This window comes from Sorex araneus, chromosome 3, assembly GCF_027595985.1.
Source record: "Sorex araneus isolate mSorAra2 chromosome 3, mSorAra2.pri, whole genome shotgun sequence".
NCBI classification, from domain to species: domain Eukaryota; kingdom Metazoa; phylum Chordata; class Mammalia; order Eulipotyphla; family Soricidae; genus Sorex; species Sorex araneus.
This window is the reverse complement of record NC_073304.1, coordinates 222,300,739-222,322,944: the sequence shown is the minus strand read 5'-3', so window position 1 is coordinate 222,322,944 and position 22,206 is coordinate 222,300,739. Positions and strand designations below refer to the sequence as shown.

At 59.8% G+C, this 22,206-nt stretch overlaps 2 protein-coding genes across 2 annotated transcripts; one reads left to right on the top strand and one right to left on the bottom strand.

Moving 5' to 3' along the window:
• The first annotated feature begins 13,345 nt into the window (after positions 1–13,345).
• On the top strand, positions 13,346–17,369 carry NAGS (N-acetylglutamate synthase). Its single transcript, XM_004620989.2, has 7 exons — positions 13,346–13,774; positions 14,313–14,587; positions 14,677–14,890; positions 15,102–15,282; positions 16,017–16,188; positions 16,285–16,467; positions 16,881–17,369. Exons 1-7 carry the CDS (start codon positions 13,346–13,348, stop codon positions 17,032–17,034), a joined length of 1,608 nt encoding a protein of 535 aa, XP_004621046.2. The 3' UTR covers positions 17,035–17,369.
• A 789-nt stretch (positions 17,370–18,158) lies between these two features.
• TMEM101 (transmembrane protein 101) lies at positions 18,159–21,809 on the bottom strand. Its single transcript, XM_004620990.3, has 4 exons — positions 21,613–21,809; positions 21,333–21,513; positions 19,899–20,045; positions 18,159–19,307 (listed from the first exon to the last, which is right to left on the bottom strand). The coding sequence occupies exons 1-4, from the start codon at positions 21,747–21,749 to the stop codon at positions 18,999–19,001; spliced, it is 774 nt and encodes a 257-aa protein (XP_004621047.1). The 5' UTR covers positions 21,750–21,809; the 3' UTR covers positions 18,159–18,998.
• Between the last annotated feature and the right edge of the window lie 397 nt (positions 21,810–22,206).

Below are 22,206 nucleotides of genomic sequence, written 5' to 3'. Positions count from 1 at the left end.
TGGCTCCGAGGACGATTATTACTAAAGGCTTGGGCGTTTGAACCTGGTGCTGTCCGACCCACAGCACCTGGTCCTGCTCCTAGGAGACCAGGAGTCTAGCCGCTGGGGTTTACTCAGGAGGAAACTGAGGCACAGCGAAAATGACAGCTCCCTCTTTTCTCGCTTTTCTGGCACTTCTGTGCCAGCCACCTGCGGGGGGGGGGGGGAGGAAAAGGGGGAGGGGGAGGCACGTGACTGATATTGATTGTCTGGTGTCTCGGCCTGGCGCAATAGTTTAATCTCGGAAGGATTTTGCTCTGAAGTGAAATCCAGTCTGGCTGCGTGGCGCGGCAGAACCAGAGTGATTGTGTGTCTCTTCCCAACTGTGGGCAAGTTACACGGCTTTTATCATGGAAAAGGAAAGAAGGTCCTTCTCTTACACACCAAGTATAAGGAGTTGGTTTTTAATCACTCTACTCAAGTCAAAGTGGGGGTCCAAGCCATAGTTCAACCGGTAGGGTGTTTGCCTTGCACGGCTGACCCTGCTTGGTTTCCGGCACCCCATATGATCCCCTGAGCACTGCTAGGCGTAACCCCTGAGCATCACCGGCTGTGACCCGAAAAGCAAAAACCTGTACATATATAATAAAATGGGATCACTCCTACCAGGGTTTGGCTCGGGGAACCCCATGGGGTGCAGGGGATCAAACCCCAGTTGGCCACATGCCAGCCAAAGGAGATGCTCCAAGGGCTAAGCTCAAGCTTTGTATGTGGGAGTCGCTGGTTCATTCCCCAGCACCGTATGGCTGAGCACCACTGGGTCTCGCCATCCCTGGGATCTCGCCAAGAGCGAGTAGCTTCCTTCTCGCACCTTTGCCCATCACCAGGTATGGCTCAGTGCCTCATCCCCTGTCCGAAGATGCACCAGATCCTGCAAGGAGCTCAGGCAATGCAGAACAGCCCAGAGAAGGCGTCCACTAACCAGCACTGAGGCTGTACATCTGGCTGACTCTGAGCCACTGGTCAATGCCAGGGACCCCCATGCTTCTGCCCCTCCCCCCGCCTCCATGCCCCCACCACAAACTGGGTCTTGAATCCCAGCTTGACATGGTATATATATTGTGTGTACATCCCCCAGCTTTTTTTTTTTTTTTTTTTTGCTTTTTGGGCCACACCCGGTGATGCACAGGGGTTACTCCCAGCTCTGCACTTAGGAATCACCCCTGGCGGTGCTCAGGGGACCATATGGGATATTGGGAATTGAACCTGGGTTTGCCGCGTGCAAGGCAAACATCCACCCAGCTGTACCACTGCTCTAGCCCTCCCCAACAATTTAGCCCCAACTCCCAGACCTGACCTCTGAGGTTTCTGCTTTTAGTGCCTTTCTAGGATTAAGGAAACCAGGGCTCAGAGAAGGTGTGCAACTGGCCCCAGGTCACCCAGCAGGGGAATGGCAACCCCAGTCCCAATCTTTCGCTAGTTTAGCCCTGGCCTGAACTGTTTCCTCTCAGTTTCCTCCTGAAGCCAGGTGCCAAAACATTCTAGGGGTGGGGTAGAGAGATAGTTGGGTAGGGTGCTTTGCTTGTATACGGCCAACCTGACATCTATTCCCAGCACCCCATATGGTCACCCAAACCCCTCCAGGAGTGATCCCTGAACGCAGCTTCAGGAGCCAACTCTGAGCGCTTCTGGGTGTGGCAGGAAAAAAGAACACCCTAAAACATTCTCGGTGAACACCTGCCTTGGGGTCAGCACAGATGGGGTGATTGTGACCTGAAGTCTGTCTCCCCTGCTGGCCCGGCCCCCTGCTCGCTGCACCAGGTGGCTCCTGAGGACAGGCCTCCCGCCGCCCGCCCGCCCGCCTGCTCGGGGTTAATTACTCTCCTCCTGTCTGTAATGAACTTGCCCGAGCCCCTGAGACAGGAAATCCATCCGGAGCAGCCGCCTCCCGATTCAGCCCCTCCCCACCACACCCGGACACCCTCACTCAGTCACAGGGGCCGTCGTGGGTGGGACAGCCCCGCCGTCTCGCTCTCTCCCAGTGGAAGGCAAATCTCGGGGCTCCCGGTGCCAGTCCCTGATCCAGGCACGGGGAATATGACAGGGGTCGAGGCCAGGGCTGCCCTCCAAGGCCCCTCTGTTGTAGCAAGGATACCGATCCACACAAGCAAAGCGACAGAGATGTCACAGGGGCATGTGCTCTGCATGTGAACTGCCCCCCCCCCAGGGTCCCCCTGGTGTCCCCTGGCACCGCAGGGCCTGAGCATTCCACATTCCCAACCTTGAGCATTGAGCATCTCCGGCGAGTGTCGGGTGTGGCCCCCAGGCAGCCTGGGCACTCCTTGGGAGTGTCAGTTCCCCCAGAAACACCCATAGGCACAGGAGATTAAATCATTTACAAGCAGGGGCCGAGAGATAGTACAAGGGGGAGGGCGATTGCCTTCCACGTGGCTGACCCAGTTCTGATCACCGGCATCCCATGATGGTCCCCCGAGCACTGCCAGGAGTAATTCCTGAGTGCTGAATCAGGAGGAACCCTGGGTGTTGCCGGTGTGGCCCAAAGAGCAAAATGAATGAATGAATGAATGAATGAATGAATGAATGAATGAATGGTTTCCAAACAGCAGGGAGGGTGGCGGGGGCCATGCAGGGCAAGAGCTTCTCCTCCGTGATCCTCACTGTGGCCTCCCTGGAGCCTCCGCCATCATCGGGGGCTCGCCACACCCTGCCATCACTGGACGACTGCGGCCCGGGGCAGCGTGGACTGCACAGCCCCAGGACCCCACGCTTGAAAAGGAGGGTCACAGGCTCCCCTCTCTGCTCTCCTCTCTCCACTGCAGCCCCTGCCCCTCACCAATCACCCAGATAATCTTGAGGGAGATCAAAGAGTTAAAAGTAAAAATAGTGGGGCTGGAGCGATAGCACAGCGGGTAGGGCGTTTGCCTTGCACTCGGCCGACCCGGGTTCAAATCCCAGCATCCCATACGGTCCCCTGAGCACCGCCGGGAGTGATTCCTGAGTGCAGAGCCAGGAGTAACCCCTGTGCATCGCCAGGTGTGACCCCCCCCAAAAAAAAAAGTAAAAACAGTGTGAGCCATAGGAAACAGGACAAAAGAAGAGTTTCGATCTCTTTCTTTTTCTCCTTTCTTTTTTCTTTTTCTTTTTCTTGCTTGGTTTGTTTTGTTTTTGCTTTTTGGGTCACATCCGGCGATGCACAGAGGTTACTCCTGGCTCATGCACTCAGGAATTACTCCTGGCAGTGCTCAGGGGACCCTATGGGATGCTGGGAATCGAACCCTGGTCAGCTGCGTGCAAGGCAAACGACCTACCCACTGTGCTATCACTCCAGCCCCTTTCTTGCTTTTTTTTTGGTCATACCCAGCAATGCTTAGGAATTACTCCTGGCTTTGCACTCAGAAATTACTCCCGGTGGTGCTTGAGGATGCTGGGGATCGAACTCAGGTGGGCCACATGCAAGGCAAATATCGCTCCAGCGCCTGATCTCTTGAGGTAGGACATGAAAGTGCAAAAAGAACTGGGAACTTAACGAAGCGAAAGGGCCTAGGCTGGCCACCAGTGAGCCTGCAAGAGGAGGGCCGGGCGGGCGCTGATACCCGACCTCCTCTCCACCATGCTCAGAGCAAAGCACTTGTCTTTACCAGCCAAGCCTCTTCGCCCACTACCCCCCGCTGAGTGGACTCACCCCTAGGTGCTCCCTGGCACCCCAGTTCTTCCACCTTCTATCAAAGCAAGATGAAACTCAGATTTCTGTTTCGATCCTCCTGGTTGGAAACACCTTAACATCGTGTCTCTATATGGGGGTTTGGCCACCTGGTGGGCGCTCAGGGCTGACTCCCGGTTCTGTGCTCAGGGATCACTCCCGATGGTGCTCAGGGGACTGTCTGTGGTGGGTAGATGCTGTGGCCCATTCCCCCCATGGTATTGGGGGAATACCAGAGCCCTTCTTCCCACCTTTGCCCTCAACAGAGACCCCCCACTCCCTTCAATGTCTTTGCCCTAGAGTCTGAGGCTGCGTCCTCACTCCCTTACCCTGGCTGGACTTGCACAGAAAGGGGTGATGGTGTGGGAACCCAAGAAAGGCACTCGATTAGGGTTGCTCTGGAAGTGTTGGCCGAGGTTGGTGGCCAGAGCCCTAGGGAAGGAGCTGTAGCCTGGGTATAAAGGGACATGAGTGGACATCTCACTTGCCGCTGTCCCGGTTGATCTACGTTCCTCGGGACTTGACGCAAAGTCCTGGTACCGCCTGGACGTGCATCTGTCGCCCTCTTGTGGCAGACATGTGTAATGACCAAAAAAAAAAAAAAAAAAAAAAAGCTCTGTGCCCGGGCTGAGGAGGAAGGGAACTCTCTAGGGCTGTGGCTCTGCACCCAAGCTCCCTAAGGCTCCACCAACACATGAACCTCATCTGGGCACATGCTGACATCAGCCAGAATCACATTTAACTCCAGGGATTAACCCCTGAGGGGACGGAGCGATAGTACCCTGGGAGGCCGCTTGCCTTGCACACGGCCTCGCTGGGTTCCATCCCCGGCATCCCCGCCAGGAGTGATTCCTGAGTGTGGAGCCAGGAGTAACCCCAGGGCACTTGCTGGTGGCGACCCCAAAAACAAACAAATAAACAACAACAACAACAACAAAAAGGAATTGAGCACTGAGTATACAAAGCACAGAAACACACACAACAAAACAAGGACGCCTGTGGGAGCCAGAAGGCGTTCAAGAGGCTGGTGTATGCTTTGCACGCAGGGGTCCGGGTTCAGTCCCCAGACACCATAGGGCACCCCACCCAGCACTGCCAGGAGGAATAGGGGGGCCCTGTGCTCCCGAGGAGAGCCCAGCGTGCTCTCCCCTCCCTCCAAGTACATCCATGCTGTCGGCTCCACACCTCACAGGTTCCAACACACACCATGTCCACACTCGCGTGGCGGGGGTCCCGGAGATTGCCACGGAGAGCGTTCAGATGCTCTCACCACCTCACCTGCTCCCACACAGCGCCCAGAACACTCACATACACAACACCCCCGGTCCAGTGCTGTCCGACCCCTCCTCCCCTCAGTGGCCTCCACCTCCACGGCCTCCATGGCCTCCAGCTCACTAGAGACCCCCTCCTGACAAGGTCATTTCTCTTGAGCTCCTGGACCAGCCCACTTCCCGGCCACACTTCTTAGCATCCCCGAGTTTCCCCTTCAGCTGGGTAGGGGGTTCTGCAACTCTCCTGTGCTGATGTCAGGGGCGCTCGGGGAATCCGCTCCTCGGCCTCCGTTCAAAGGGAAAAGTCAGTGGCCTTTCCTCAGACGCCCACTGTGGGTGTGAGCAGTCACTGCTTCTCCACACATGGGTTCTGGGTGAGTCCCCCACCATGGCCCCCTGCCCCCTTCCTGGCACCCCCGCTGTGTGTGTTGGGGGGTGGGGCAGTTCCAGCCTGCCCAGTCCTGGGTGCTTTGGCAGTGGGGTGCTAGGAGGCACCACCTTCCTGTCAGCCCTGGGCCCGCCTTCACAGCTGTGAGAAGGAAATTCCTGAATACCACGCTCTGATCTTACCTACAAGGAGTTGGCTGTTATCAGAAGACCCCCCCAGTCCCCGAGGGTTATTTTCGGGCTCTGGGTGACTCTGCCCCCTCGCCCTTGGTTCCTCCCTCTCTGGTCCCTGCTAATAACCTCAGAGTGATCTCTGATCTCTACCAGGGGTGAACGCGCATTTCTCTCCTAACCGTAGAATCGGTTCCTACCTTTTTAAAAAAATGTATTATTAAAATATGTTATTTTAATAATGCTATTTATTCAGCCATGGGTTAAGCTGATTGAACTGAGCATGAACTCCACATTACTTTTTAAAATTTCTTTTTAATTTTTAATTGGATATTCGTGAGATAGACCATTACAAAGCTGTTCATAATTGGGTTTCAGTCATACAAAGATCCAGCACCATCCCTCCACCAGTGTACATTTCCCACCATCAATGTCCCTTATTTCCCTACCACCATCCCCCAACACCCCTCCCCCCGCAGCCTCCCTCTGTGGGAGGCACTTTCCTTCTTACTCTTTCTCCTTTTCCTTCTGTGCATTATGACTTGCAATAGAGGTGAGAGATCATGGTGTTTGTCCAGGGCATTCGGTATTTTTATCAGGACAGTAAAGGTAGAGTAGCTTTTCAATTGAGTGGCCTCTTTGGGGTGTGGATGTGACTCCCAAGGCTTCCAGAAGTACAGGGAGGTGGGGGAAGGTAGCCCATCCCGATCCCGAGAAAGCCTGGAGATTTCAGCCACAAAACCCGCATACCAGAATTTTCAAATAAGTTCCTGCCTTTCTGCATAGCCCAGGGCTGCCTCCAGAGACAGAACCTAGGGTTCCCCCTGCTGGACAAGAGGCCATGGCACACTTGGAACAGAACACAGTGGTGGTGGTGGTGGGGGGGGGGTGGGGAAGGTGTTTGCTTTGGGGCTGTAAATTCTGCCAAACACACTGTTGTGCTTTGTTTCATTTTTTCCCTTTTGTTTCTTTTTCCCCCCCTTTTCTTTTCTTTCCTTTCCTCTTCTTATCCCTTTCTCGGGAAGGTTTGGCCCACACTGACTGCGCTCAGGGCTCACTCCTAGAGATGCTCAGGGGCCCAAGTGCGGTTCTGGGGATCCTGCCTGGGTCCCCTGCCTCCAGTGCAATCGCCTCGCCGGGTGTTATCTCTCGGGGGCCCCTGCATTGGTTCCTGCTCAGGTTTAGCCCTCCTCCCCCACGTCCTCTCCTTGTTGATGTTGTTGCTGTGATGAGCTCAGCCGTGGTGCTCTGGCCGAGGGTCCCACACTGGACTCTAGTTCAGGTGCTCGCGCGCAGGACCCGCGGCTCACCGAGATGCCTCTAGTTGCTGTGCTTCCCCGTACGCTCACCAGGGGGCGCGCTCCTCCTTGAGACACACCTTAGGGCTGTGTGGTGCTCACCAGGCTTCCTTCCCTTCTGGCCCCGGTGCTGGAATTTTTATTTGTTTATTTGGGGGGTGGGGGTGGCAGAGGCGCACACCCGGCGATGCGCCAGGGTTATTCCTGGCTCGGAACTCGGGAATCACTCTAGGCGGTGCTGGGGGACCATGTGGGATGCCGGAAGGTCAAAGCCAGGTCTGCCGCATGCAAAGGCAAACGTCCTCCCGGCTGGACTATGGCTCCCGCCCTGTAGCGCCCCTTTTATAGTTGCGATTCATCAGACATAGGCCGCACCCCTTCTCTGTGGTGCTCACACATACTCGGTTGCAGTACTGCTAGAAATGGCTGGCAGTGCAAGGGGTGCCGGACAGAAGAGCTTCCAGACCCACCAGGGAGGGGCCAGCATCTCACGGCAGGTGTCGAGGAAGCCAGAGGCTTGAGTTCCTGACCACTCTTGCAAAGTCCTGCACTACTTCTCCGGGTGCAGGAAATTCTAAATTCACACGTCAAGGGATTGCCTCCTCCACCTTGCACTGAGTATTCGTGTAGTGTTTAATGTTTCACCTGTTTATGCCTTGGAGGGAAAATATATCCAGGAAAAAGAAAACCAGTTTTTGTGAAGTATTTACACTATATCAAGCTTGACACTAGCACAGATGGGAACTCATGGCAGTGTCTTTTGTTTTGAAAATGTCCAAGAAAGCGAAGGAGCCGAGAGAGAATGTAACGAGTCTCTTTTCCCGTCATCGAGCTCCCTAACTCACGCAAAGCCTCTTCTCTGTTCTCATCCCTCTTTCCCCCACAAGCACTTTGCAGTAAATCCAAGACACCTTGTTTTGCTGCATTTAATATGTGTGTTAAAAGAGCCAGAGCTAGAGCCCAGCGGGTAGGGTAGGAGGTAGGATGGGGACGTTTGCCTTGCACATGACTGACCTGGGTTTGATCCCCAGCATCCCATATGGTCCCTCAAGCACCATCAGGAGTGATTTCTGAATTCAGAGCCAGGAATAATGCTTGAGTCCCACTGTGCGCAACCCCAAAACAAAACAAAAACTAGACGGAATCCAGGGACTGGAGCGAAAGGTGGGCGCTTGCCTGGCATATTACAAGCAACTCCGGGTAACCATATAGTCCCCCAAGTTCTTCCAGGAGTGATCCCTGAGTGCAGAACCGGAAGTAAGCCCTGAGCCCTGCCAGGTGTAGCCCCTTCAAAAAGAAAAAAAAATATGAAATGAGGCTGGGGGGACAGTAACTGGCAGGTACAGTGGCCTTGCACTCGGCCTTGCAGGGGGCTCCATCCCTGGCACTACATATGGTCTTCCAAGAACCACCAAGTGTGATCTCTGAAGGGTAATAGCACAGCGGGTAGGGCATTTGCCTTGCATGCGACTGACCCGGGTTCAATCCCCGGCATCCCATACAGTTCCCCAAGTACTGCCAGGAGTAATTCCTGAGTGCAGAGCCAGGAGTAACCCCTGAGCATCGCTGGGTTACCAAAAAGTGACCCAAAAAGAATTGAAAAAAAAAAAAGAGTGATCTCTGAGCACAGAGCCAGGAGTAAGCCCTGAGTATTGCCAGACGTGGCCAAAACACCCCTTAAAAAAAAAGATATGGGACTGGTGCGATAGCACAGCGGGTAGGGCGTTTGCCTTGTATACAGCCAACCCGGATTCGATTCCCAGCATCCCATATGATCCCCCTGAGCACTACCAGGAGTAATTCCTGAGTGCAGAGCCAGGAGTAATCCCTGTGCATCGCCGGGTGTGACCCAAAAAGCCAAAAAAAAAAAAAAAAAAAAAGATATGGACTCATTGCAGGCTCCCAGTGAGGAGTGCTTGGGAGAGCATCAAGGTGAGAGATGGAAGCAGGGAGCCCGCATGTGGAGCCTGCGCCCAGCCCTCTGAGCCCTCCCCCAGCCCTACCCACCTTGACCTGTCGTCCACCTTTTCCTCCCTCCTCTTCTTCGAGACACTTGTCATTGAAGTCACAGACAATGATTCTCTTGGTTTCCTCTCTTTTTTGCAGGGAGAGGAGGGGGAGGCGACCCCTGGCTGTGCTCAGGGATCACCACGGCTGCCTGCACTCAGGCCTCCCAGTGCTGGGTCGGAGAGCAGGGTTACTTCTGACTCAGATCCTGAGCGACTGGGCGGTGCTGAGGATCGGACCCGGGACTCCCTCATGCAAAACGTGCACGTCAGTCCTTTTTCTGGTGGGGTTTTGTTTTTGTCTTTGTGGGGGGAGATACACTCAGCAGTGCTCAGGGTTTACTTTTGCTCTGGCCTCAGGGATCACTCCTGGAGGGACTCGGGAGGCCCCGTGGTATCCCAGGGACTGAATCCAGGTTGGCCACATGCAAGGCAAACGCCCGACCTGCTGTGCGCACTCCGGCCCCTCGGGTTTTGGTTTTTGGGTCACATCCAGCAGTGCTCAGGGCTTACTCCTGTCTCTGCACTCAGAGATCCTTCCGGGCAGGCTCCGGGGACCATGTAGAGGCTCAGAGGGGAGCAAACCCAGGCTAGCCACAGGCCAGGCAAGCGCCCTACCCCCTGTACTGTCCCCAGCCCCCACGTCAGCCCTCTGGGCCTGCTCCCCAGCCCCTCAACTCAACCCTTTCTTTGGAAACCCAGAATGCATGTCGAGCTGCCCATGGGGTCTCTCAGAATTTGCCAAGATATGGAAATGGCGTCTCCCAACCGGGGGCCCTGACTCCACCTCCAGCCCTGCCTGAGCCCCCGCGACAGGTGAATCTGCCTCGCTGCTCACTTGTCTCTCTCCCTCTCGCCCAGTGCAACTAGGCCTCCTGCTTGCTCAGACGGACGCATTTCCCTCCCTCCCTCCCTCCCTCCCTCCCTCCCTCCCTCCCTCCCTCCCTCCCTCCTTCCTTCCTTCCTTCCTTCCTTCCTTCCTTCCTTCCTTCCTTCCTTCCTTCCTTCCTTCCTTCCTTCCTTCCATCCTTCCTTCCTTCCTTCTTCCTTCTTTCCTTCCTTCCTTCCATCCTTCCTTTCTCCCTCCCTTTCTCCCTTTCTCCCTTCCTCCCTCCCTCCCTTCCTCCCTTCCTTCCTTCCTTCCTCCCTTCCTTCCTTCCTCCCTTCCTTCCTTCCTTCCTCCCTTCCTTCCTTCCTCCCTTCCTTCCTTCCTTCCTTCCTTCCTTCCTTCCTTCCTCCCTTCCTTCCTTCCTCCCTTCCTTCCTCCCTTCCTTCCTCCCTTCCTCCCTTCCTTCCTTCCTCCCTTCCTTCCTTCCTTCCTTCCTTCCTTCCTTCCTTCCTTCCTTCCTTCCTCCCTCCCTTCCTCCCTCCCTCCCTCCCTTCCTTCCTTCCTTCCTTCCTTCCTTCCTTCCTTCCTTCCTTCCTCCCTCCCTCCCTTCCTCCCTCCCTTCCTCCCTCCCTCCCTCCCTCCCTTCCTTCCTTCCTTCCTTCCTTCCTTCCTTCCTTCCTTCCTTCCTTCCTTCCTTCCTCCCTCCCTCCCTTCCTTCCTTCCTCCCTCCCTTCCTTCCTTCCTTCCTTCCTTCCTTCCTTCCTTCCTTCCTTCCTTCCTTCCTTCCTTCCTCCCTTCCTCCTCTCCTTCTGGAAGCTTCTGGAAGTGTGCTCAGTTCCTAATGCAAATGAGCCTGCACAGGCCATACACATCCATCTCTCTGCACACCTGTGTGTGCATCCTGCAGTTCACTGCACACCTGTCTCTCTGCACGCCAGTCTCTGCACACCTGTGTCTGGGCCAGCTCAGTCGATGTGTGGGTCTCTACATTTGCCAACTACGACGTGTTGCCTCCCCAATGTGCTGTGGCTGGCATGTCAGTGACCCATCTTGTCCCCTCACCTACCCAGGCCACTGTCACTCTGGCCCACCCGTGCCAAGGGGCAGTCAGAAAGACCAGCGGCAGGAAATCTCGCCCTTCACACCAGCTTCTGCAGAGCTGGGCCGAGGCCCTTGCTGGGTGGAGGCTTTGGGGGGGCTGGGGATGAAAGGCTGGACTGTCCCCCAGATGTCTCGCCCCAGGCCGGGACAACACAGACTCTGGAAAACAAAGTGAAGATTCAGGCTGGAAGTTGCAGACCCCCAGGGATGCTGTGTCTTGGCGGTGTGTGTGTGTGGAGGGTATTGACCCCATGCACCCCCACTTGTCTCCAGAGAGCGGGCCCTGTCCCCAGAGAAATGGTGGCCACACAGTGGCCCCTGGGTCATGGGCCTGGAGTTAATCATCTACTTGGGGCATCCCTGGGCGATTGGCTGCAGGCGCCACGGCCCTCTGGGCTGGAGCCCAAAAGAGTGGGTTGAGCTGCCTATGAGACAGAAGGGCCTCGGGACCCTCCAGTGCTCGAGAGCTGCCGGGGCTGAGGGGCACAGCCTGGCCAGAGCTTTGCTCCTGCCTCACGGGGAGGCCTGCTGCAGGGAGGGTGCGGGGTCAGAAAGGGTGAAGAAACCCGCAGGGAACAGCCGCTGGAGAAGAACCAGCCGCAGACAGGGTGGGAGCGGGCACTGGGACGGGGATCGGGGATCGGAAGCACTGGGGTGGGGGCGGAAGCACCCCGAGGCTGGGGAGAAGAAACAAACCTGGGGACGCAGGGGCTGCGGGAGGGGGGTCAGTGAGGGTGCAGACGCAGAAGGAAGAGGCAGAGGGGAGACCTTGTGGCGGGCAGACACCACCCCCAACTTTGCTTCTGTGGGAACCTGGGTTTCTCAGAAGGCACGAAGCCCTTCCCCTCGGGAGGGGGACACAGCTGGCAGCACCCCCGGGCCCCCTCCCTGCCAAAGGGCCTCCTGTATTTCCTGGTGCTGAGCTGTGAGTAGCCGCCCCACCCCCATGCCACCGGACAGCCCCAAACATGCACAAAAAGGTCCAGCTCCACTGCTAGTAACCCTTCATGTCCTCACTTGAAGGGGTACCAGGAGAGAGCGGGAGGATGGAGGGTGGGACGCCTGCCTGGCACACGGCCGACCCGGGCTCCATCCCTGGTACTCTCTACAGTCTCCTGATCTCTGAGAGCAGAGCCAGGAGTAAGCCCAGGCGTGGCCCCAAAACCAAAAAGAAGAAAAAGGAAAAGTGGGTAACAGTAACAGGCTGCTCGTGGGGCTGAAGTGGGAGGCGCTTGGCTCAGCCTGCACCTGGCACGCAGCTGCCCCTGCCATGACGCACCAGGAGGAAGCGTCACGGGGTCCAGGGAGGGCAGCTCTGATGTCCAGCCGCACTCGGCAATGTCCTGTGTCACCAGGAGGGCCAGCAGGCCGCCAAGAGCTGTTCTGTCCTTCATTCTTTGATGTTTTATTCTGTGTGCGTGTGCATGTGTCTGTGTGCATGCGTGTGAGTGTATGGTTTGGGGGGCTATATCTGGAGATTTTCATGGGCTCACCTTGGGGCTGTGCTGGTTTCTCTCCCAGCAGTGCTCAGGAACCAAGTGGTACTGGAGATGGCCCCAGGCCTCCTGCATGCAGTGCTCAGGAGGCCCAATACACTGCCCTATGTCTCTGGCACTAATTATTTATTACTATTATTACTATTATTATTATTATTATTTTCTTTTTGGCAGGGTGGCATGTCAGGTGGTGCTCAGGGCTTGCTCCTGGCTCTGCACTCAGGGTTTGGGGAACTATATGGAGTGCAAGGGATTGGACCTGGTCCGTTGCTGTCCTATTGCTCCGGCTCCCCCTAATTCTTGATTCTTAAGGTTTTCTTCTGTTTATGGCAAGTGTCACAGACCTAACCACAGCCCCACAGAGATACAATAACAACGACAAACCTGAATCCTAGTAAGGTGACTTGAGGCTGGGAGGGTTGGAGGCCCAAAGGGTGGGAGCTCAGGGCAGAGGTTCGAATCCCAGTTCCTGATGACTGGAAGTCACATGGTCACCTGGCTCGGTGGGGGTGGGGGGAAGCACTGGGCTGAGAATTGCAAGGAGCCCGGGAACCTCTGAGCAGTGCTTGGACTCTGTTTCCCCCACCTCCCAAAAAAGTGATTTGTGAATATGAACAAAATTCAGCGGGAGTCGATTCCCAGCTGCTCGGCTCCCTCAGCAGGACTTCCCTTGCCCTGTCATGGGGGCCACTCTACCCCGCTTCTTGGGCCCCCACCCCGCTTCCAGGCACCTCAACTCTCTTGCCCCGGTCAGAATCCTTTGGGTCATCAGAGCCCCAAGGAAACCCCGACCGGAGCGGGCCCCTCCCGGAAGCGACCTGCACAGCCGACCCAGGAGGCCCTGCACCCTGCAGATCGGCTCTGAGGTCCCCGGAGGGTCGGGTCCGGTCCAGGGGCGGGGGAGCCTGTGGCGCCGCCCCCCGACCCCGGCCTGAGCCTGGGCAAACTCACCCCCGGGTGGCTCCGCGCCCCCAGCCGGCGCCCCGCCCCGGGGCCCGCCCCGCCCCGCCCCGCGCGGGTTAAGAGCCCCCCAGAGCCCCGCGCGCCCGACACTCACTCGTGGGGGGCCCGGCCCGTTTGGTTGCTATGGCGACGGCCCGCTTGGCCGGGGCCCTGAGGGCCACCGCAGCGGGAGGCGGGGGACTGCGAGGCCCCCGCAGCGCCGGGGACCCCCGGAGGCTGAGCGGCAGCGCGCGGCGGCGGGCGGCCCGGGGCGCCAGCCCGGGACGGAGGCTCAGCACCGCCCGGGCCCCGGCTCAGCCCGCTCCCGACGAGGCCGAGGGCGCGGAGGACGGCGGCCCCTCGCGCGCCGTCCAGGAGCCGTCGTGGACGCCGCCGCGCGCGCCCGCGGTGTCCCCGGAGTCCCCCGGGCCGGCGGGCGGCCGCTCGCTCGTGCAGAGGGACATCCAGGCCTTCCTGACCCAGTGCGGGGCCAGTCCCGGGGAGGCGCGCCACTGGCTGACGCAGTTCCAGGCCGGCCACCACCCCTCCGACAAGCCCTTCGCCGTCATCGAGGTGAGCGGAGCGTCGCGGTGGCCGGTCTCGGCCAGGCGCAGGGCGGGACCCGCTCGGGACCCGGCGCCGTGGGACCGGGAACGGGCGCCACGGAGCAGGGCCCGCGGGACGGAGCACGGCGACGCCTCTCCCAGGCTCGCACCCGGCCCGGGGGGGGGGGGAGTCTGGGGGCTCCGACCCCGTCCGCTGTGATGTCTCGAGAAGGCCCCCTCCCACCACGGGAGCACCCGGGGATTCCAGACGGCTAAGCGGGGCACTCGGGCAGGAGCCGCCTGCGTCATCCCTCCCCTCCCCCCAGGTGTCCCATAGTCCAAGGTCGCTGGGAGAGGCGGAGGGAGGAACTGGCGTGTGAGATAAGGGGATGGCAAGACCCAACGGGCAAAGGGCGAGCAGGTGGGAGCCAGCGGCCAGAGATGGGGCCGGACCGCGCTGGGAGCAGTGCGGGTCCCACGGCCCAGGAGGACCAGGCTGGAGGCAAAAGCGGGTGCGGGGGGGAAGCCAGTCACCGCGCCTCCTGAACGCCTGCCCCCGCCCTCAGGTTGAGGAAGAGGTGCTCCTGCGCCCAGAGGCCGTGTCCACCCTGGCCTTCGCGCTGGCCTTCCTGCAGCGCATGGACATGAAGCCGCTGGTGGTGCTGGGGCTGCCCACGCCCACGGCCCCCTCGGGCTCTCTTTCCTTCTGGGAGGCCAAGGCGCAGCTGGCCCAGAACTGCAAGGTGCTGGTGGACGCCCTGCGGCACAACGCCGCCCCTGCCGTGCCCTTTTTTGGCGGGGGGTCAGTGCTGAGTGCAGCTGAGCCAGCCCCGCACGCCAGGTTAGTGCTCGCCGCGCCTGCCCCGACGTCCTCCCTTGGGGGTCGCGAGCCTGGAGGGGGCGCTCACGAGCACCTCGTCTGGCTCGCAGCTACGGCGGCGTGGTCTCCGTGGAGACCGACCTGCTGCAGTGGTGCCTGGAGTCGGGCAGCATCCCCATCCTGTGCCCCATCGGGGAGACGACCGCGCGCCGCTCGGTGCTCCTCGACTCGCTGGAGGTGACAGCGTCGCTGGCTAAGGCGCTGCAGCCCACCAAAGTCATCTTCCTCAATACTAGCGGCGGCCTGCGGGACAGCAGTCACACGGTGCGCCCCCTGCTCTCGCCCCCCCAACCCTGCTACTCCGGGTCATCGCCTGCGCGACCTTTGGGCTCTGCTTTGCAATGGAGCGTGTCAGAGGACAGTCAGCCCGCGGTGCCCCTTCGGGACCTTTCCTGAAAAGAAGGGGTGAGCGAGGAGAGAGAGGTCTGGGAGCACAGAATCAATTCTTGACTCGCCCCCTTGCCCCGGACGGCAGGTCCTTAGTAAAGTGAACTTGCCGGGTGATCTGGACCTGGTGACCAATGCCGAGTGGATGAGCACCAAGGAACGGCAGCAGATACGGCTCATCGTGGACGTACTCAGCCGCATGCCCCACCACGCCTCTGCCGTCATCACCGATGCCAGCTCGCTGCTCACTGAGCTCTTCAGCAACAAGGGTGAGGGCCGCGCGCTGGTCAGGGCCTGGATCTCCGCATGTCCTTGTGTGTGGACAGGAAAAACGGCCTCCCCGCGAGTAAGGAGCCGTTGGGTGGTGATGGGGCATGGATGCCACAGCCCAGGCTTGCTCAAACCTGGGATCAGCGACGAGGTGGGAAGGGTGGGCGGGCCGAAGGTGAGCAGAAAGGATCCGTTGGGCGGGGTCTGGGCGGGTGGGCGGGACCATGGGCGAACGGGATCTAGGGGATTGGGTCGGGCCTGAAGCGGTGGGCGGGGCCGGGGCCACAGGGTTTCAGGTGATAGGCGGGAAGTAGGCGAGACTGCAGGCGGTGGGCGGGACTCAAGGCACAGAAGCATCCCTTTGAGAGAATCATTACACAAATCCCTGTAGACCATCTTTCCTTTCTTTCCACTTCTTTTGTTTGTTTTTGGGGCCGCACGCGGCGGTGCCCAGGGCTCACTCCTGGCTGGGCTTAGGGGACCGTAGAGAACGCCGGGGTTGGAACCCGGGTTAACCGGGCTCAAGGCATGTGCCCTACCCGCTGTGCTATAGTTCCGGCCCCAAGTGGGCTCGCTTTTTACTGCGGAGATCAAAGAGGGTCATTATACCACCAGCTACCCGCGCCCCCCCTCCCCACCCTACCCCCACTCCCGCTCCGTCCGGAACCGCACACAACGGATGCGTCCCGGCTCCCGGGCTAAGCGGGTCGCTTCTCTTCCACCCCCACCGCAGGCCGGGGGACCCTGTTCAAGAACGCCGAGCGGATGCTGCGAGTGCGCAGCCTGGACAGCCTGGACCAGCGCCGCCTGGTGACCCTGGTGAACACCAGCTTTGGCAAGAGGCTCCGTGACGACTACCTGGCGTCCCTGCGCCCGCGGCTGCATTCCATCTACTTCTCTGAGGGGTGAGCGCGGAGGGCCGGGGAGCAGGGGCCCAGGGTCAGAGGCGGGAAGCTTCGGCCCCAAAGAGGTGCCAGCCTGCCTCTCCCCGGCGGCGCCAGGTACAACGCGGCCGCCATCCTGACCATGGAGCCCGTCCTGGGGGGCACCCCGTATCTGGACAAGTTTGTGGTGAGCTCCAGTCGCCAAGGCCAAGGCTCCGGGCAGATGCTGTGGGAATGCCTGCGCCGGGACCTGCAGACGCTTTTCTGGCGCTCCCGGGTCACCAACCCCATCAACCCGTGGTAGGTCCTGCTCCCTCTCGCCTTCAGCCCCTGTCCACTGCACCACCCTCCAAGTGGCCCCACCTTCCCCAGGGAACAGAGCTCACTCTGCGAGAGGCCCACAGCCATACTTCACCCCCACTGCCCTGCTAGCCCAGTGGCAGTGCCTCCCTCTCGCAGGGCACCCTACGGGACATCCCCTTCTCTGTCCTCGCATCTCTTCCCCTGCTCTGTGGGCACCAAGAAGTGAACTAGGTCCCTCCCCTGGCCACAGGTCCAAGGCCATCCTCATGCTAACCTTCCTAGCTGTGTGATTCGGGTGAGCCACCTAACCTCTCTGAACTGAGGCTGCTTCCCATGAGAGACCCAGGCCCCAGTAAGTGAGCGGTGTGACCAGTGAGCCCTGCCCGAACCCCCGTGTTCTCTTCCTGTAGGTACTTCAAGCACAGCGATGGCAGCTTCTCCAACAAGCAGTGGATCTTCTTCTGGTTTGGCCTGGCCGACATCCGGGACTCCTATGAGCTGGTGAACCATGCCAAAGGGCTGCCGGACTCCTTCTGCAAGCCAGCTTCTGACCCAGGCAGCTGACCCTCGCCACCAGCCAGCCGGGGCGGACTGCAGGCGACCCCAGGCTAGACGGAGTGATCTGGAGACAACCCTATTCTATATTCTGCCCTGAGGCGGGCACTCAGACTGGGAAACCCAGTAGGCAGCGACCCCCCTCCCGCCGGACCCCACATGTGTCCCAAAGCTATGACTCTCCGCCTCAGCTGCCAGTCTAGGGAACTGGAGGCGGGCAGGGGCCTCAGAGCCAAACCTCAGGGGTCTCTGTGTGGCCCCAAGGCTCCCTCGCAGTCAGCTGGCTATTCCACCTCTCCTTTGATAATCCCACGGGCTCTCACCGCCTTCCAGGGGGCCTTGATTAAAACCCGAATACATGTCGGAGAGTCAGCTCACACTTGGGAGGAAACGGCCAGTGCCCCTCTGCGAGCAGGGTCCCCAGGGCTGGGGACCCAAGGGCTTGAGAGGGAAGTGAGATGCTCAGTGACATCTCCCTCTTTGGGACGTCAGTAGCCCCCGCCCTGCAATCCACACCCACACAGACAGCTGCCCCGGCCGCTTTCCCAGGGAAGGCTCAGAGCTCAGTTTCGGCTGTTTCCTCCGAGGCCTCGCTGGAGTTCTAGCTCAGTCTTTGTGGGAGCAGGACGTGTCCTCACGTTTCTCAACCCTCACTATTGGGGCTACTCTCTGGGGAGGCACGCAGGGACCCCAGGGGCTGTGACATGAGCTGCCCTTGGGAGCAGGCTGATGTGGAGGGCCCAGGTGGGCCGCAGCAGCAGACGGGAGCAACCTGGAGCCCAGCTCTGCAGCTCAGAAGCAGCCGCTTTCACCGAGCCTCCACTTCCTCGCGTCAGCCTCCAAGCAGACCACGTTCCTTCCCTCCTCCTAGTTGCCCTCACAAGAGGGTTTTCCAGTAACCTAAGAGAACTGACAAGTGACAAGAGGGACTATGTGAGGTTAAAGGCCCAGACTCCAGGGAAGAGGAGATTCTCAGAGAGCAGGAATGTGGGGACTCTGAGAACAGGACACACACACATATAGTCACAGGGGGACCAAGGTGGGACCTGACCAGACACAATCTTGCTAAGTTCAATGTCAGTCCCAGCCAACTGCCTCGTGCAATCTGGGGAAAACGAAGGCACAAGGTCAGATATCTATATAAAATGTTTATTTTTGGAAGACTGTGTGGTCTGGTGTTTGGAGGGGGGCACTCACCCCACCAAGCTAACCAAAGAGCTGGAAACGGTGACAGCAGGAGCCGGGAGGTTGGCCGCTGGCTGCCCCACCCCTGCGCACCCCAGATCACACTGAGGTCTGCCCTGCTCGTGAGGTGGGAGGCAGCGAGTACAGTGGCTGCTTCTGATACCCTGAGAACCCGCGTGGCTTGCAGAGACACCCCAACAGCTCCTTTGCTCCTCCCGGGCCTGAGCCACAAGTCCACAAACACCCGTGCTGCGGCCTTCAAGGGGCGCTGCAGGGCCCAGGTGCCGCCTTCGGGTGCAAAGGGGAGGTGCCCGGGATGCACTTCTGTTTCCCGGTCTTCCATGCTCCTTTTCCCTCTCAGCACCCCACTCTCACACTCCTTAACTCCCATCTCAGGAACAGGAGTTTTGGGGGAACTGCTGGCCGTACCTCTCCTCCTAACAGGAGAGAACCTGTAAGGCATCACCAGGGCTCCTACCCCGCCATGGCCACAGGAACGAGGATCGAGCCCTGTCTCTCACCATCGTAGTGACAGACAACACACACACACACACACACACACACACACACACACACACACACACTCTCACTCTCTCTCTCACTCTCTCTCTCTCTCTCTCTCTCTCTCTCTCTCTCTCTCTCTCTCTCTCTCTCACTCTCTCTCTCTCTCTCTCTCACTCATACACGAGTACCCCAAAGCATAAATAACCAGCAACTGGGCCGGCAAGGAGGCAGACAACAGACCCTGAGTGGCTCCCTGAACCCATCTTGCCCTCCCGCCCTGCCACTCAGCCATCCGTGGCCAGGATGACAGCGGCCCCGAAGATGCCCACATTCTCTCCCAGGAGCTTCATCTGATTCCAAAACTCCACACGCCGCGTGTTGTGCCAGTAGGCGACGTTGCCATCGATGAGCAGCATGACCGGGGGCAGCAGGATGGCGAGGATCTGGGCGGCCAGGGTCACGTAGTAGCCCGAGAGGAAAGCCAGGGCCAGGATGCCGTAGAGCACAAAGAAGAGCTGGATCGTCAGCTCCCCGCCGGGGAGGTGGTTCAGATACGCCAGCCGGTCCTCCTTGCTGTGCTGCAGCGAGTAGGCCTAGAAACAGCAGCTCAGGGTTTGGGAGCCGTGCTGGGCAGCGCCCCCGAACACAGCACCCACCAGGGAGCTCCTCTCCAGACAACCTCTGACCCCCTCAGACTCAGGGCTCTGGAAAGCTGGGCTAGGGCACTCCAGGAGGTCGCGATCTGGGGGCTCAGAGAGAGGAGGTGTGCCTGCGGTCAGAGAGGGGGCCCCGCCTCTGAATACAGACTCGACATGGAGACGGTGCCCGGTAACTCACTGAGGCTCTCTGCCCGACGGGGGGGACAAGGTCTCCCGCAGGAATAGGAGGGGCAGCCCCCACGCGCCCCATGGAGCAGAGTCCTGGCAGGGGCCCGAACCGCCAGCCCTCTCCCGTGGCTCCTTACGGTCCGCTGAGGGCGGGAGCCGTGAGAACCACTCCCTCGTGTTCTCCTGGCCTTTGGGCTGGGGACCAAATAATGGCCACCTTAACTCTTCCTCGGGGGCCCATAACCAGGAGATCGAGAAATGCACGCAAGCTGGTCTTGCCCACCTCCCCCGTGTCCTGCCAGCCCCAGCTCAGTGCCCTCCCAGGCAAGGGTTGCTGCCGGGGGTCCCCCAACCTACCACGCAGATGAGGTAGATGCCCAGGAACACCTGGCCCGTGGACTGCAGCGAGCGGCTACGGGGCTTCCGGCGGTACAACTCCCCGGCGCCGCTGGCCAGCACCAGGAAGCCACCGATGATGGCTACGGTGCGTGAGTACATGCGGACCTACCGAGGCAGAAGGGACCCCATCAGGGCCGGCCGCCAGCGCCTGCTCCTGGCTGGGCTGCTCACATCCCATCCCCTCCGAGAAGCCCATTCCCAGGGACGGGGCTTCGAGCCGAGACAGATGTCTATGAGACGCAGGCACGGGCCAGGGAGACAAATCAGGGGGCCCCAGCACAGGCTTTCCCAGTGGGAGGCCCTGGGGCGGGATCCCCCACATTGCTCTGCCACTGGTCCAATGCGCTGGGCCCAGGCAGCACTACATCACTGCACCGAGACCTAAACTGCCCCGCCTGGTGCACCGAGGCCCTCTGAGCGCCCCTGGAGAGATGACCCGCCACCCCACCCCATAAAGATGGAAAGCTCAGCTGGCTCGGATGTAAGCTATACATTCCAGCTTCAATCCCAGGCACTCCAGGATCCCTCAAGCATTGCCCCTTACCCTCCCCACTACACACACACACACACACACACACACACACACACACACACACACACACCAACACACACAGAATGAAGAAAAAGATTGCCGGCCAGACACACACACACACACACACACACACAGAATGAAGAAAAAGACTGCCGGCCAGACACACACACACACACACACACACACACACACACACAGAATGAAGAAAAAGAGACTGCCGGCCAGACACACACACAAACACACACACACACACACACACACACAGAATGAAGAAAAAGACTGCCGGCCAGACACACACACACACACACACACACACACACACACACACACACACACACACACAATGAAGAAAAAGAGACTGCCGGCCAGAGATATTAGAAAATCTGTCCACGGTCCTATAGGAAGCAAACGGCAGAACCAAAGAACAAGGTCCCCGCTCTGCATTCACAGGTTTGCGATAGGTTCCAGCCCCAGGTCCCCCACGAAGCATATTGTACCCTGCACTTGCACCATACCTGTCTCCCGGATAGACCCACAGGGGCATGGACTGAGTTCCAAGCACTCAACGGCCAACACAGAGTCGGGCACATATGGGTTTAAGACGCTGCATGAAAAGTCACACGGGCGGCGCAGCCCCGAGTCTGGGATCGCGAAGCCCACGGTGCCCAGGGATCTGGGCCCCACGGCAAGGCTAACTGCGGACCCCCTTTGATGTCTGTTTCATCTCCAGGCCCGCTTTCACACTCCCCAAGAGAGGCGGCCCGGGGTCCTCTTCCCAGGCCGGGTCGGCACTCCTCTCCCTGAGGCCCGGCTCCCCATCCCGCGGACGCAGCGGCCGCCAGGACCCCCAGGGCGCTCACCTTCAGCCAGTCCCCGTAGTGGACGTAGCCCCCGACGTAGGCGGCGTAGGTGCTGATGGCCAGCTGCAGGGCGGCCCCGAGCGCGAACCAGCGCCGCTTCACCCCGAAGGACATGAAGCTGGCGCACAGCACGGCCGCCCCGATGTCGAAGTACAGGTAGGGCACCGGGATGTCGGGCTTCCTGCGAGCGGGGCGGGGAGAAGCCACGCGGGCGGGATGAAGCCGGGCGGGACCCCCCGCCCCCGCCCCCGCCCCCGCCGGGGCCCCCGCGCCCGCTCACCGGCGCGCCTCGGCCCGCTCGGCGTACAGCATGAGCTGGCTGAAGCAGTCCCAGAACGGGCAGCGCGTGAGCAGCGCCGCGCCCGCCTGCATGAGCAGCTGCAGCATCCACCGTCGCGAGCCCACCTTGGACGCCATCTCGGGGAACGGCAGCCCGCGGCGGCCTCGCGCCCCCGCCCGCACGCACGCAACTTCCGGGCCCGGGTCCCCGCCCCGCCGCTTCCGTCGGGAATCCGCGCTCCCGCGCTCCGGTTCCGGACGCGGCGCCCCGCGCGGTGGCTGCGGGGGCAGGGGAAACGGTACCCGGCTCGGGCGCCTGCCTTGCACGCCTCCGACCCGCGTCCGATCCGCGGCACCACGTAGGGTCCCCCCCATCCCTGCCAGGAGTGATCCCTGAGCACAGCACAGACTCCCTCTGACACCCCCTCCCCCAAATAAGTAGTCCTGGGGCCAGAGCGATAGTACAGTGGGTAGAGCTCTTGCCTTGCAGGCGGCCAGCCCGAGTTCTATCTGCAGCACCTCATAGGGTCCCCCGAGCACCGCCAGAGGTAGTTCCTCAGTGCAGAGCCAGGAGCAATTTCTGAGCATCGCCGGG

Coding starts and splice junctions, on each gene's coding strand:
- NAGS (XM_004620989.2), top strand. CDS start 13,346: ATGGCGACGGCCCGCTTGGCCGGGGCCCTGAGGGCCACCGCAGCGGGA. Junction 13,775..14,312: donor AGCCCTTCGCCGTCATCGAG/GTGAGCGGAGCG, acceptor CCCCGCCCTCAG/GTTGAGGAAGAGGTGCTCCT. Junction 15,283..16,016: donor TGAGCTCTTCAGCAACAAGG/GTGAGGGCCGCG, acceptor CCCCCACCGCAG/GCCGGGGGACCCTGTTCAAG.
- TMEM101 (XM_004620990.3), bottom strand. CDS start 21,749: ATGGCGTCCAAGGTGGGCTCGCGACGGTGGATGCTGCAGCTGCTCATG. Junction 21,514..21,612: donor GAGCGGGCCGAGGCGCGCCG/GTGAGCGGGCGC, acceptor CCCCGCTCGCAG/GAAGCCCGACATCCCGGTGC. Junction 19,308..19,898: donor GCATCTACCTCATCTGCGTG/GTAGGTTGGGGG, acceptor TGCTGTTTCTAG/GCCTACTCGCTGCAGCACAG.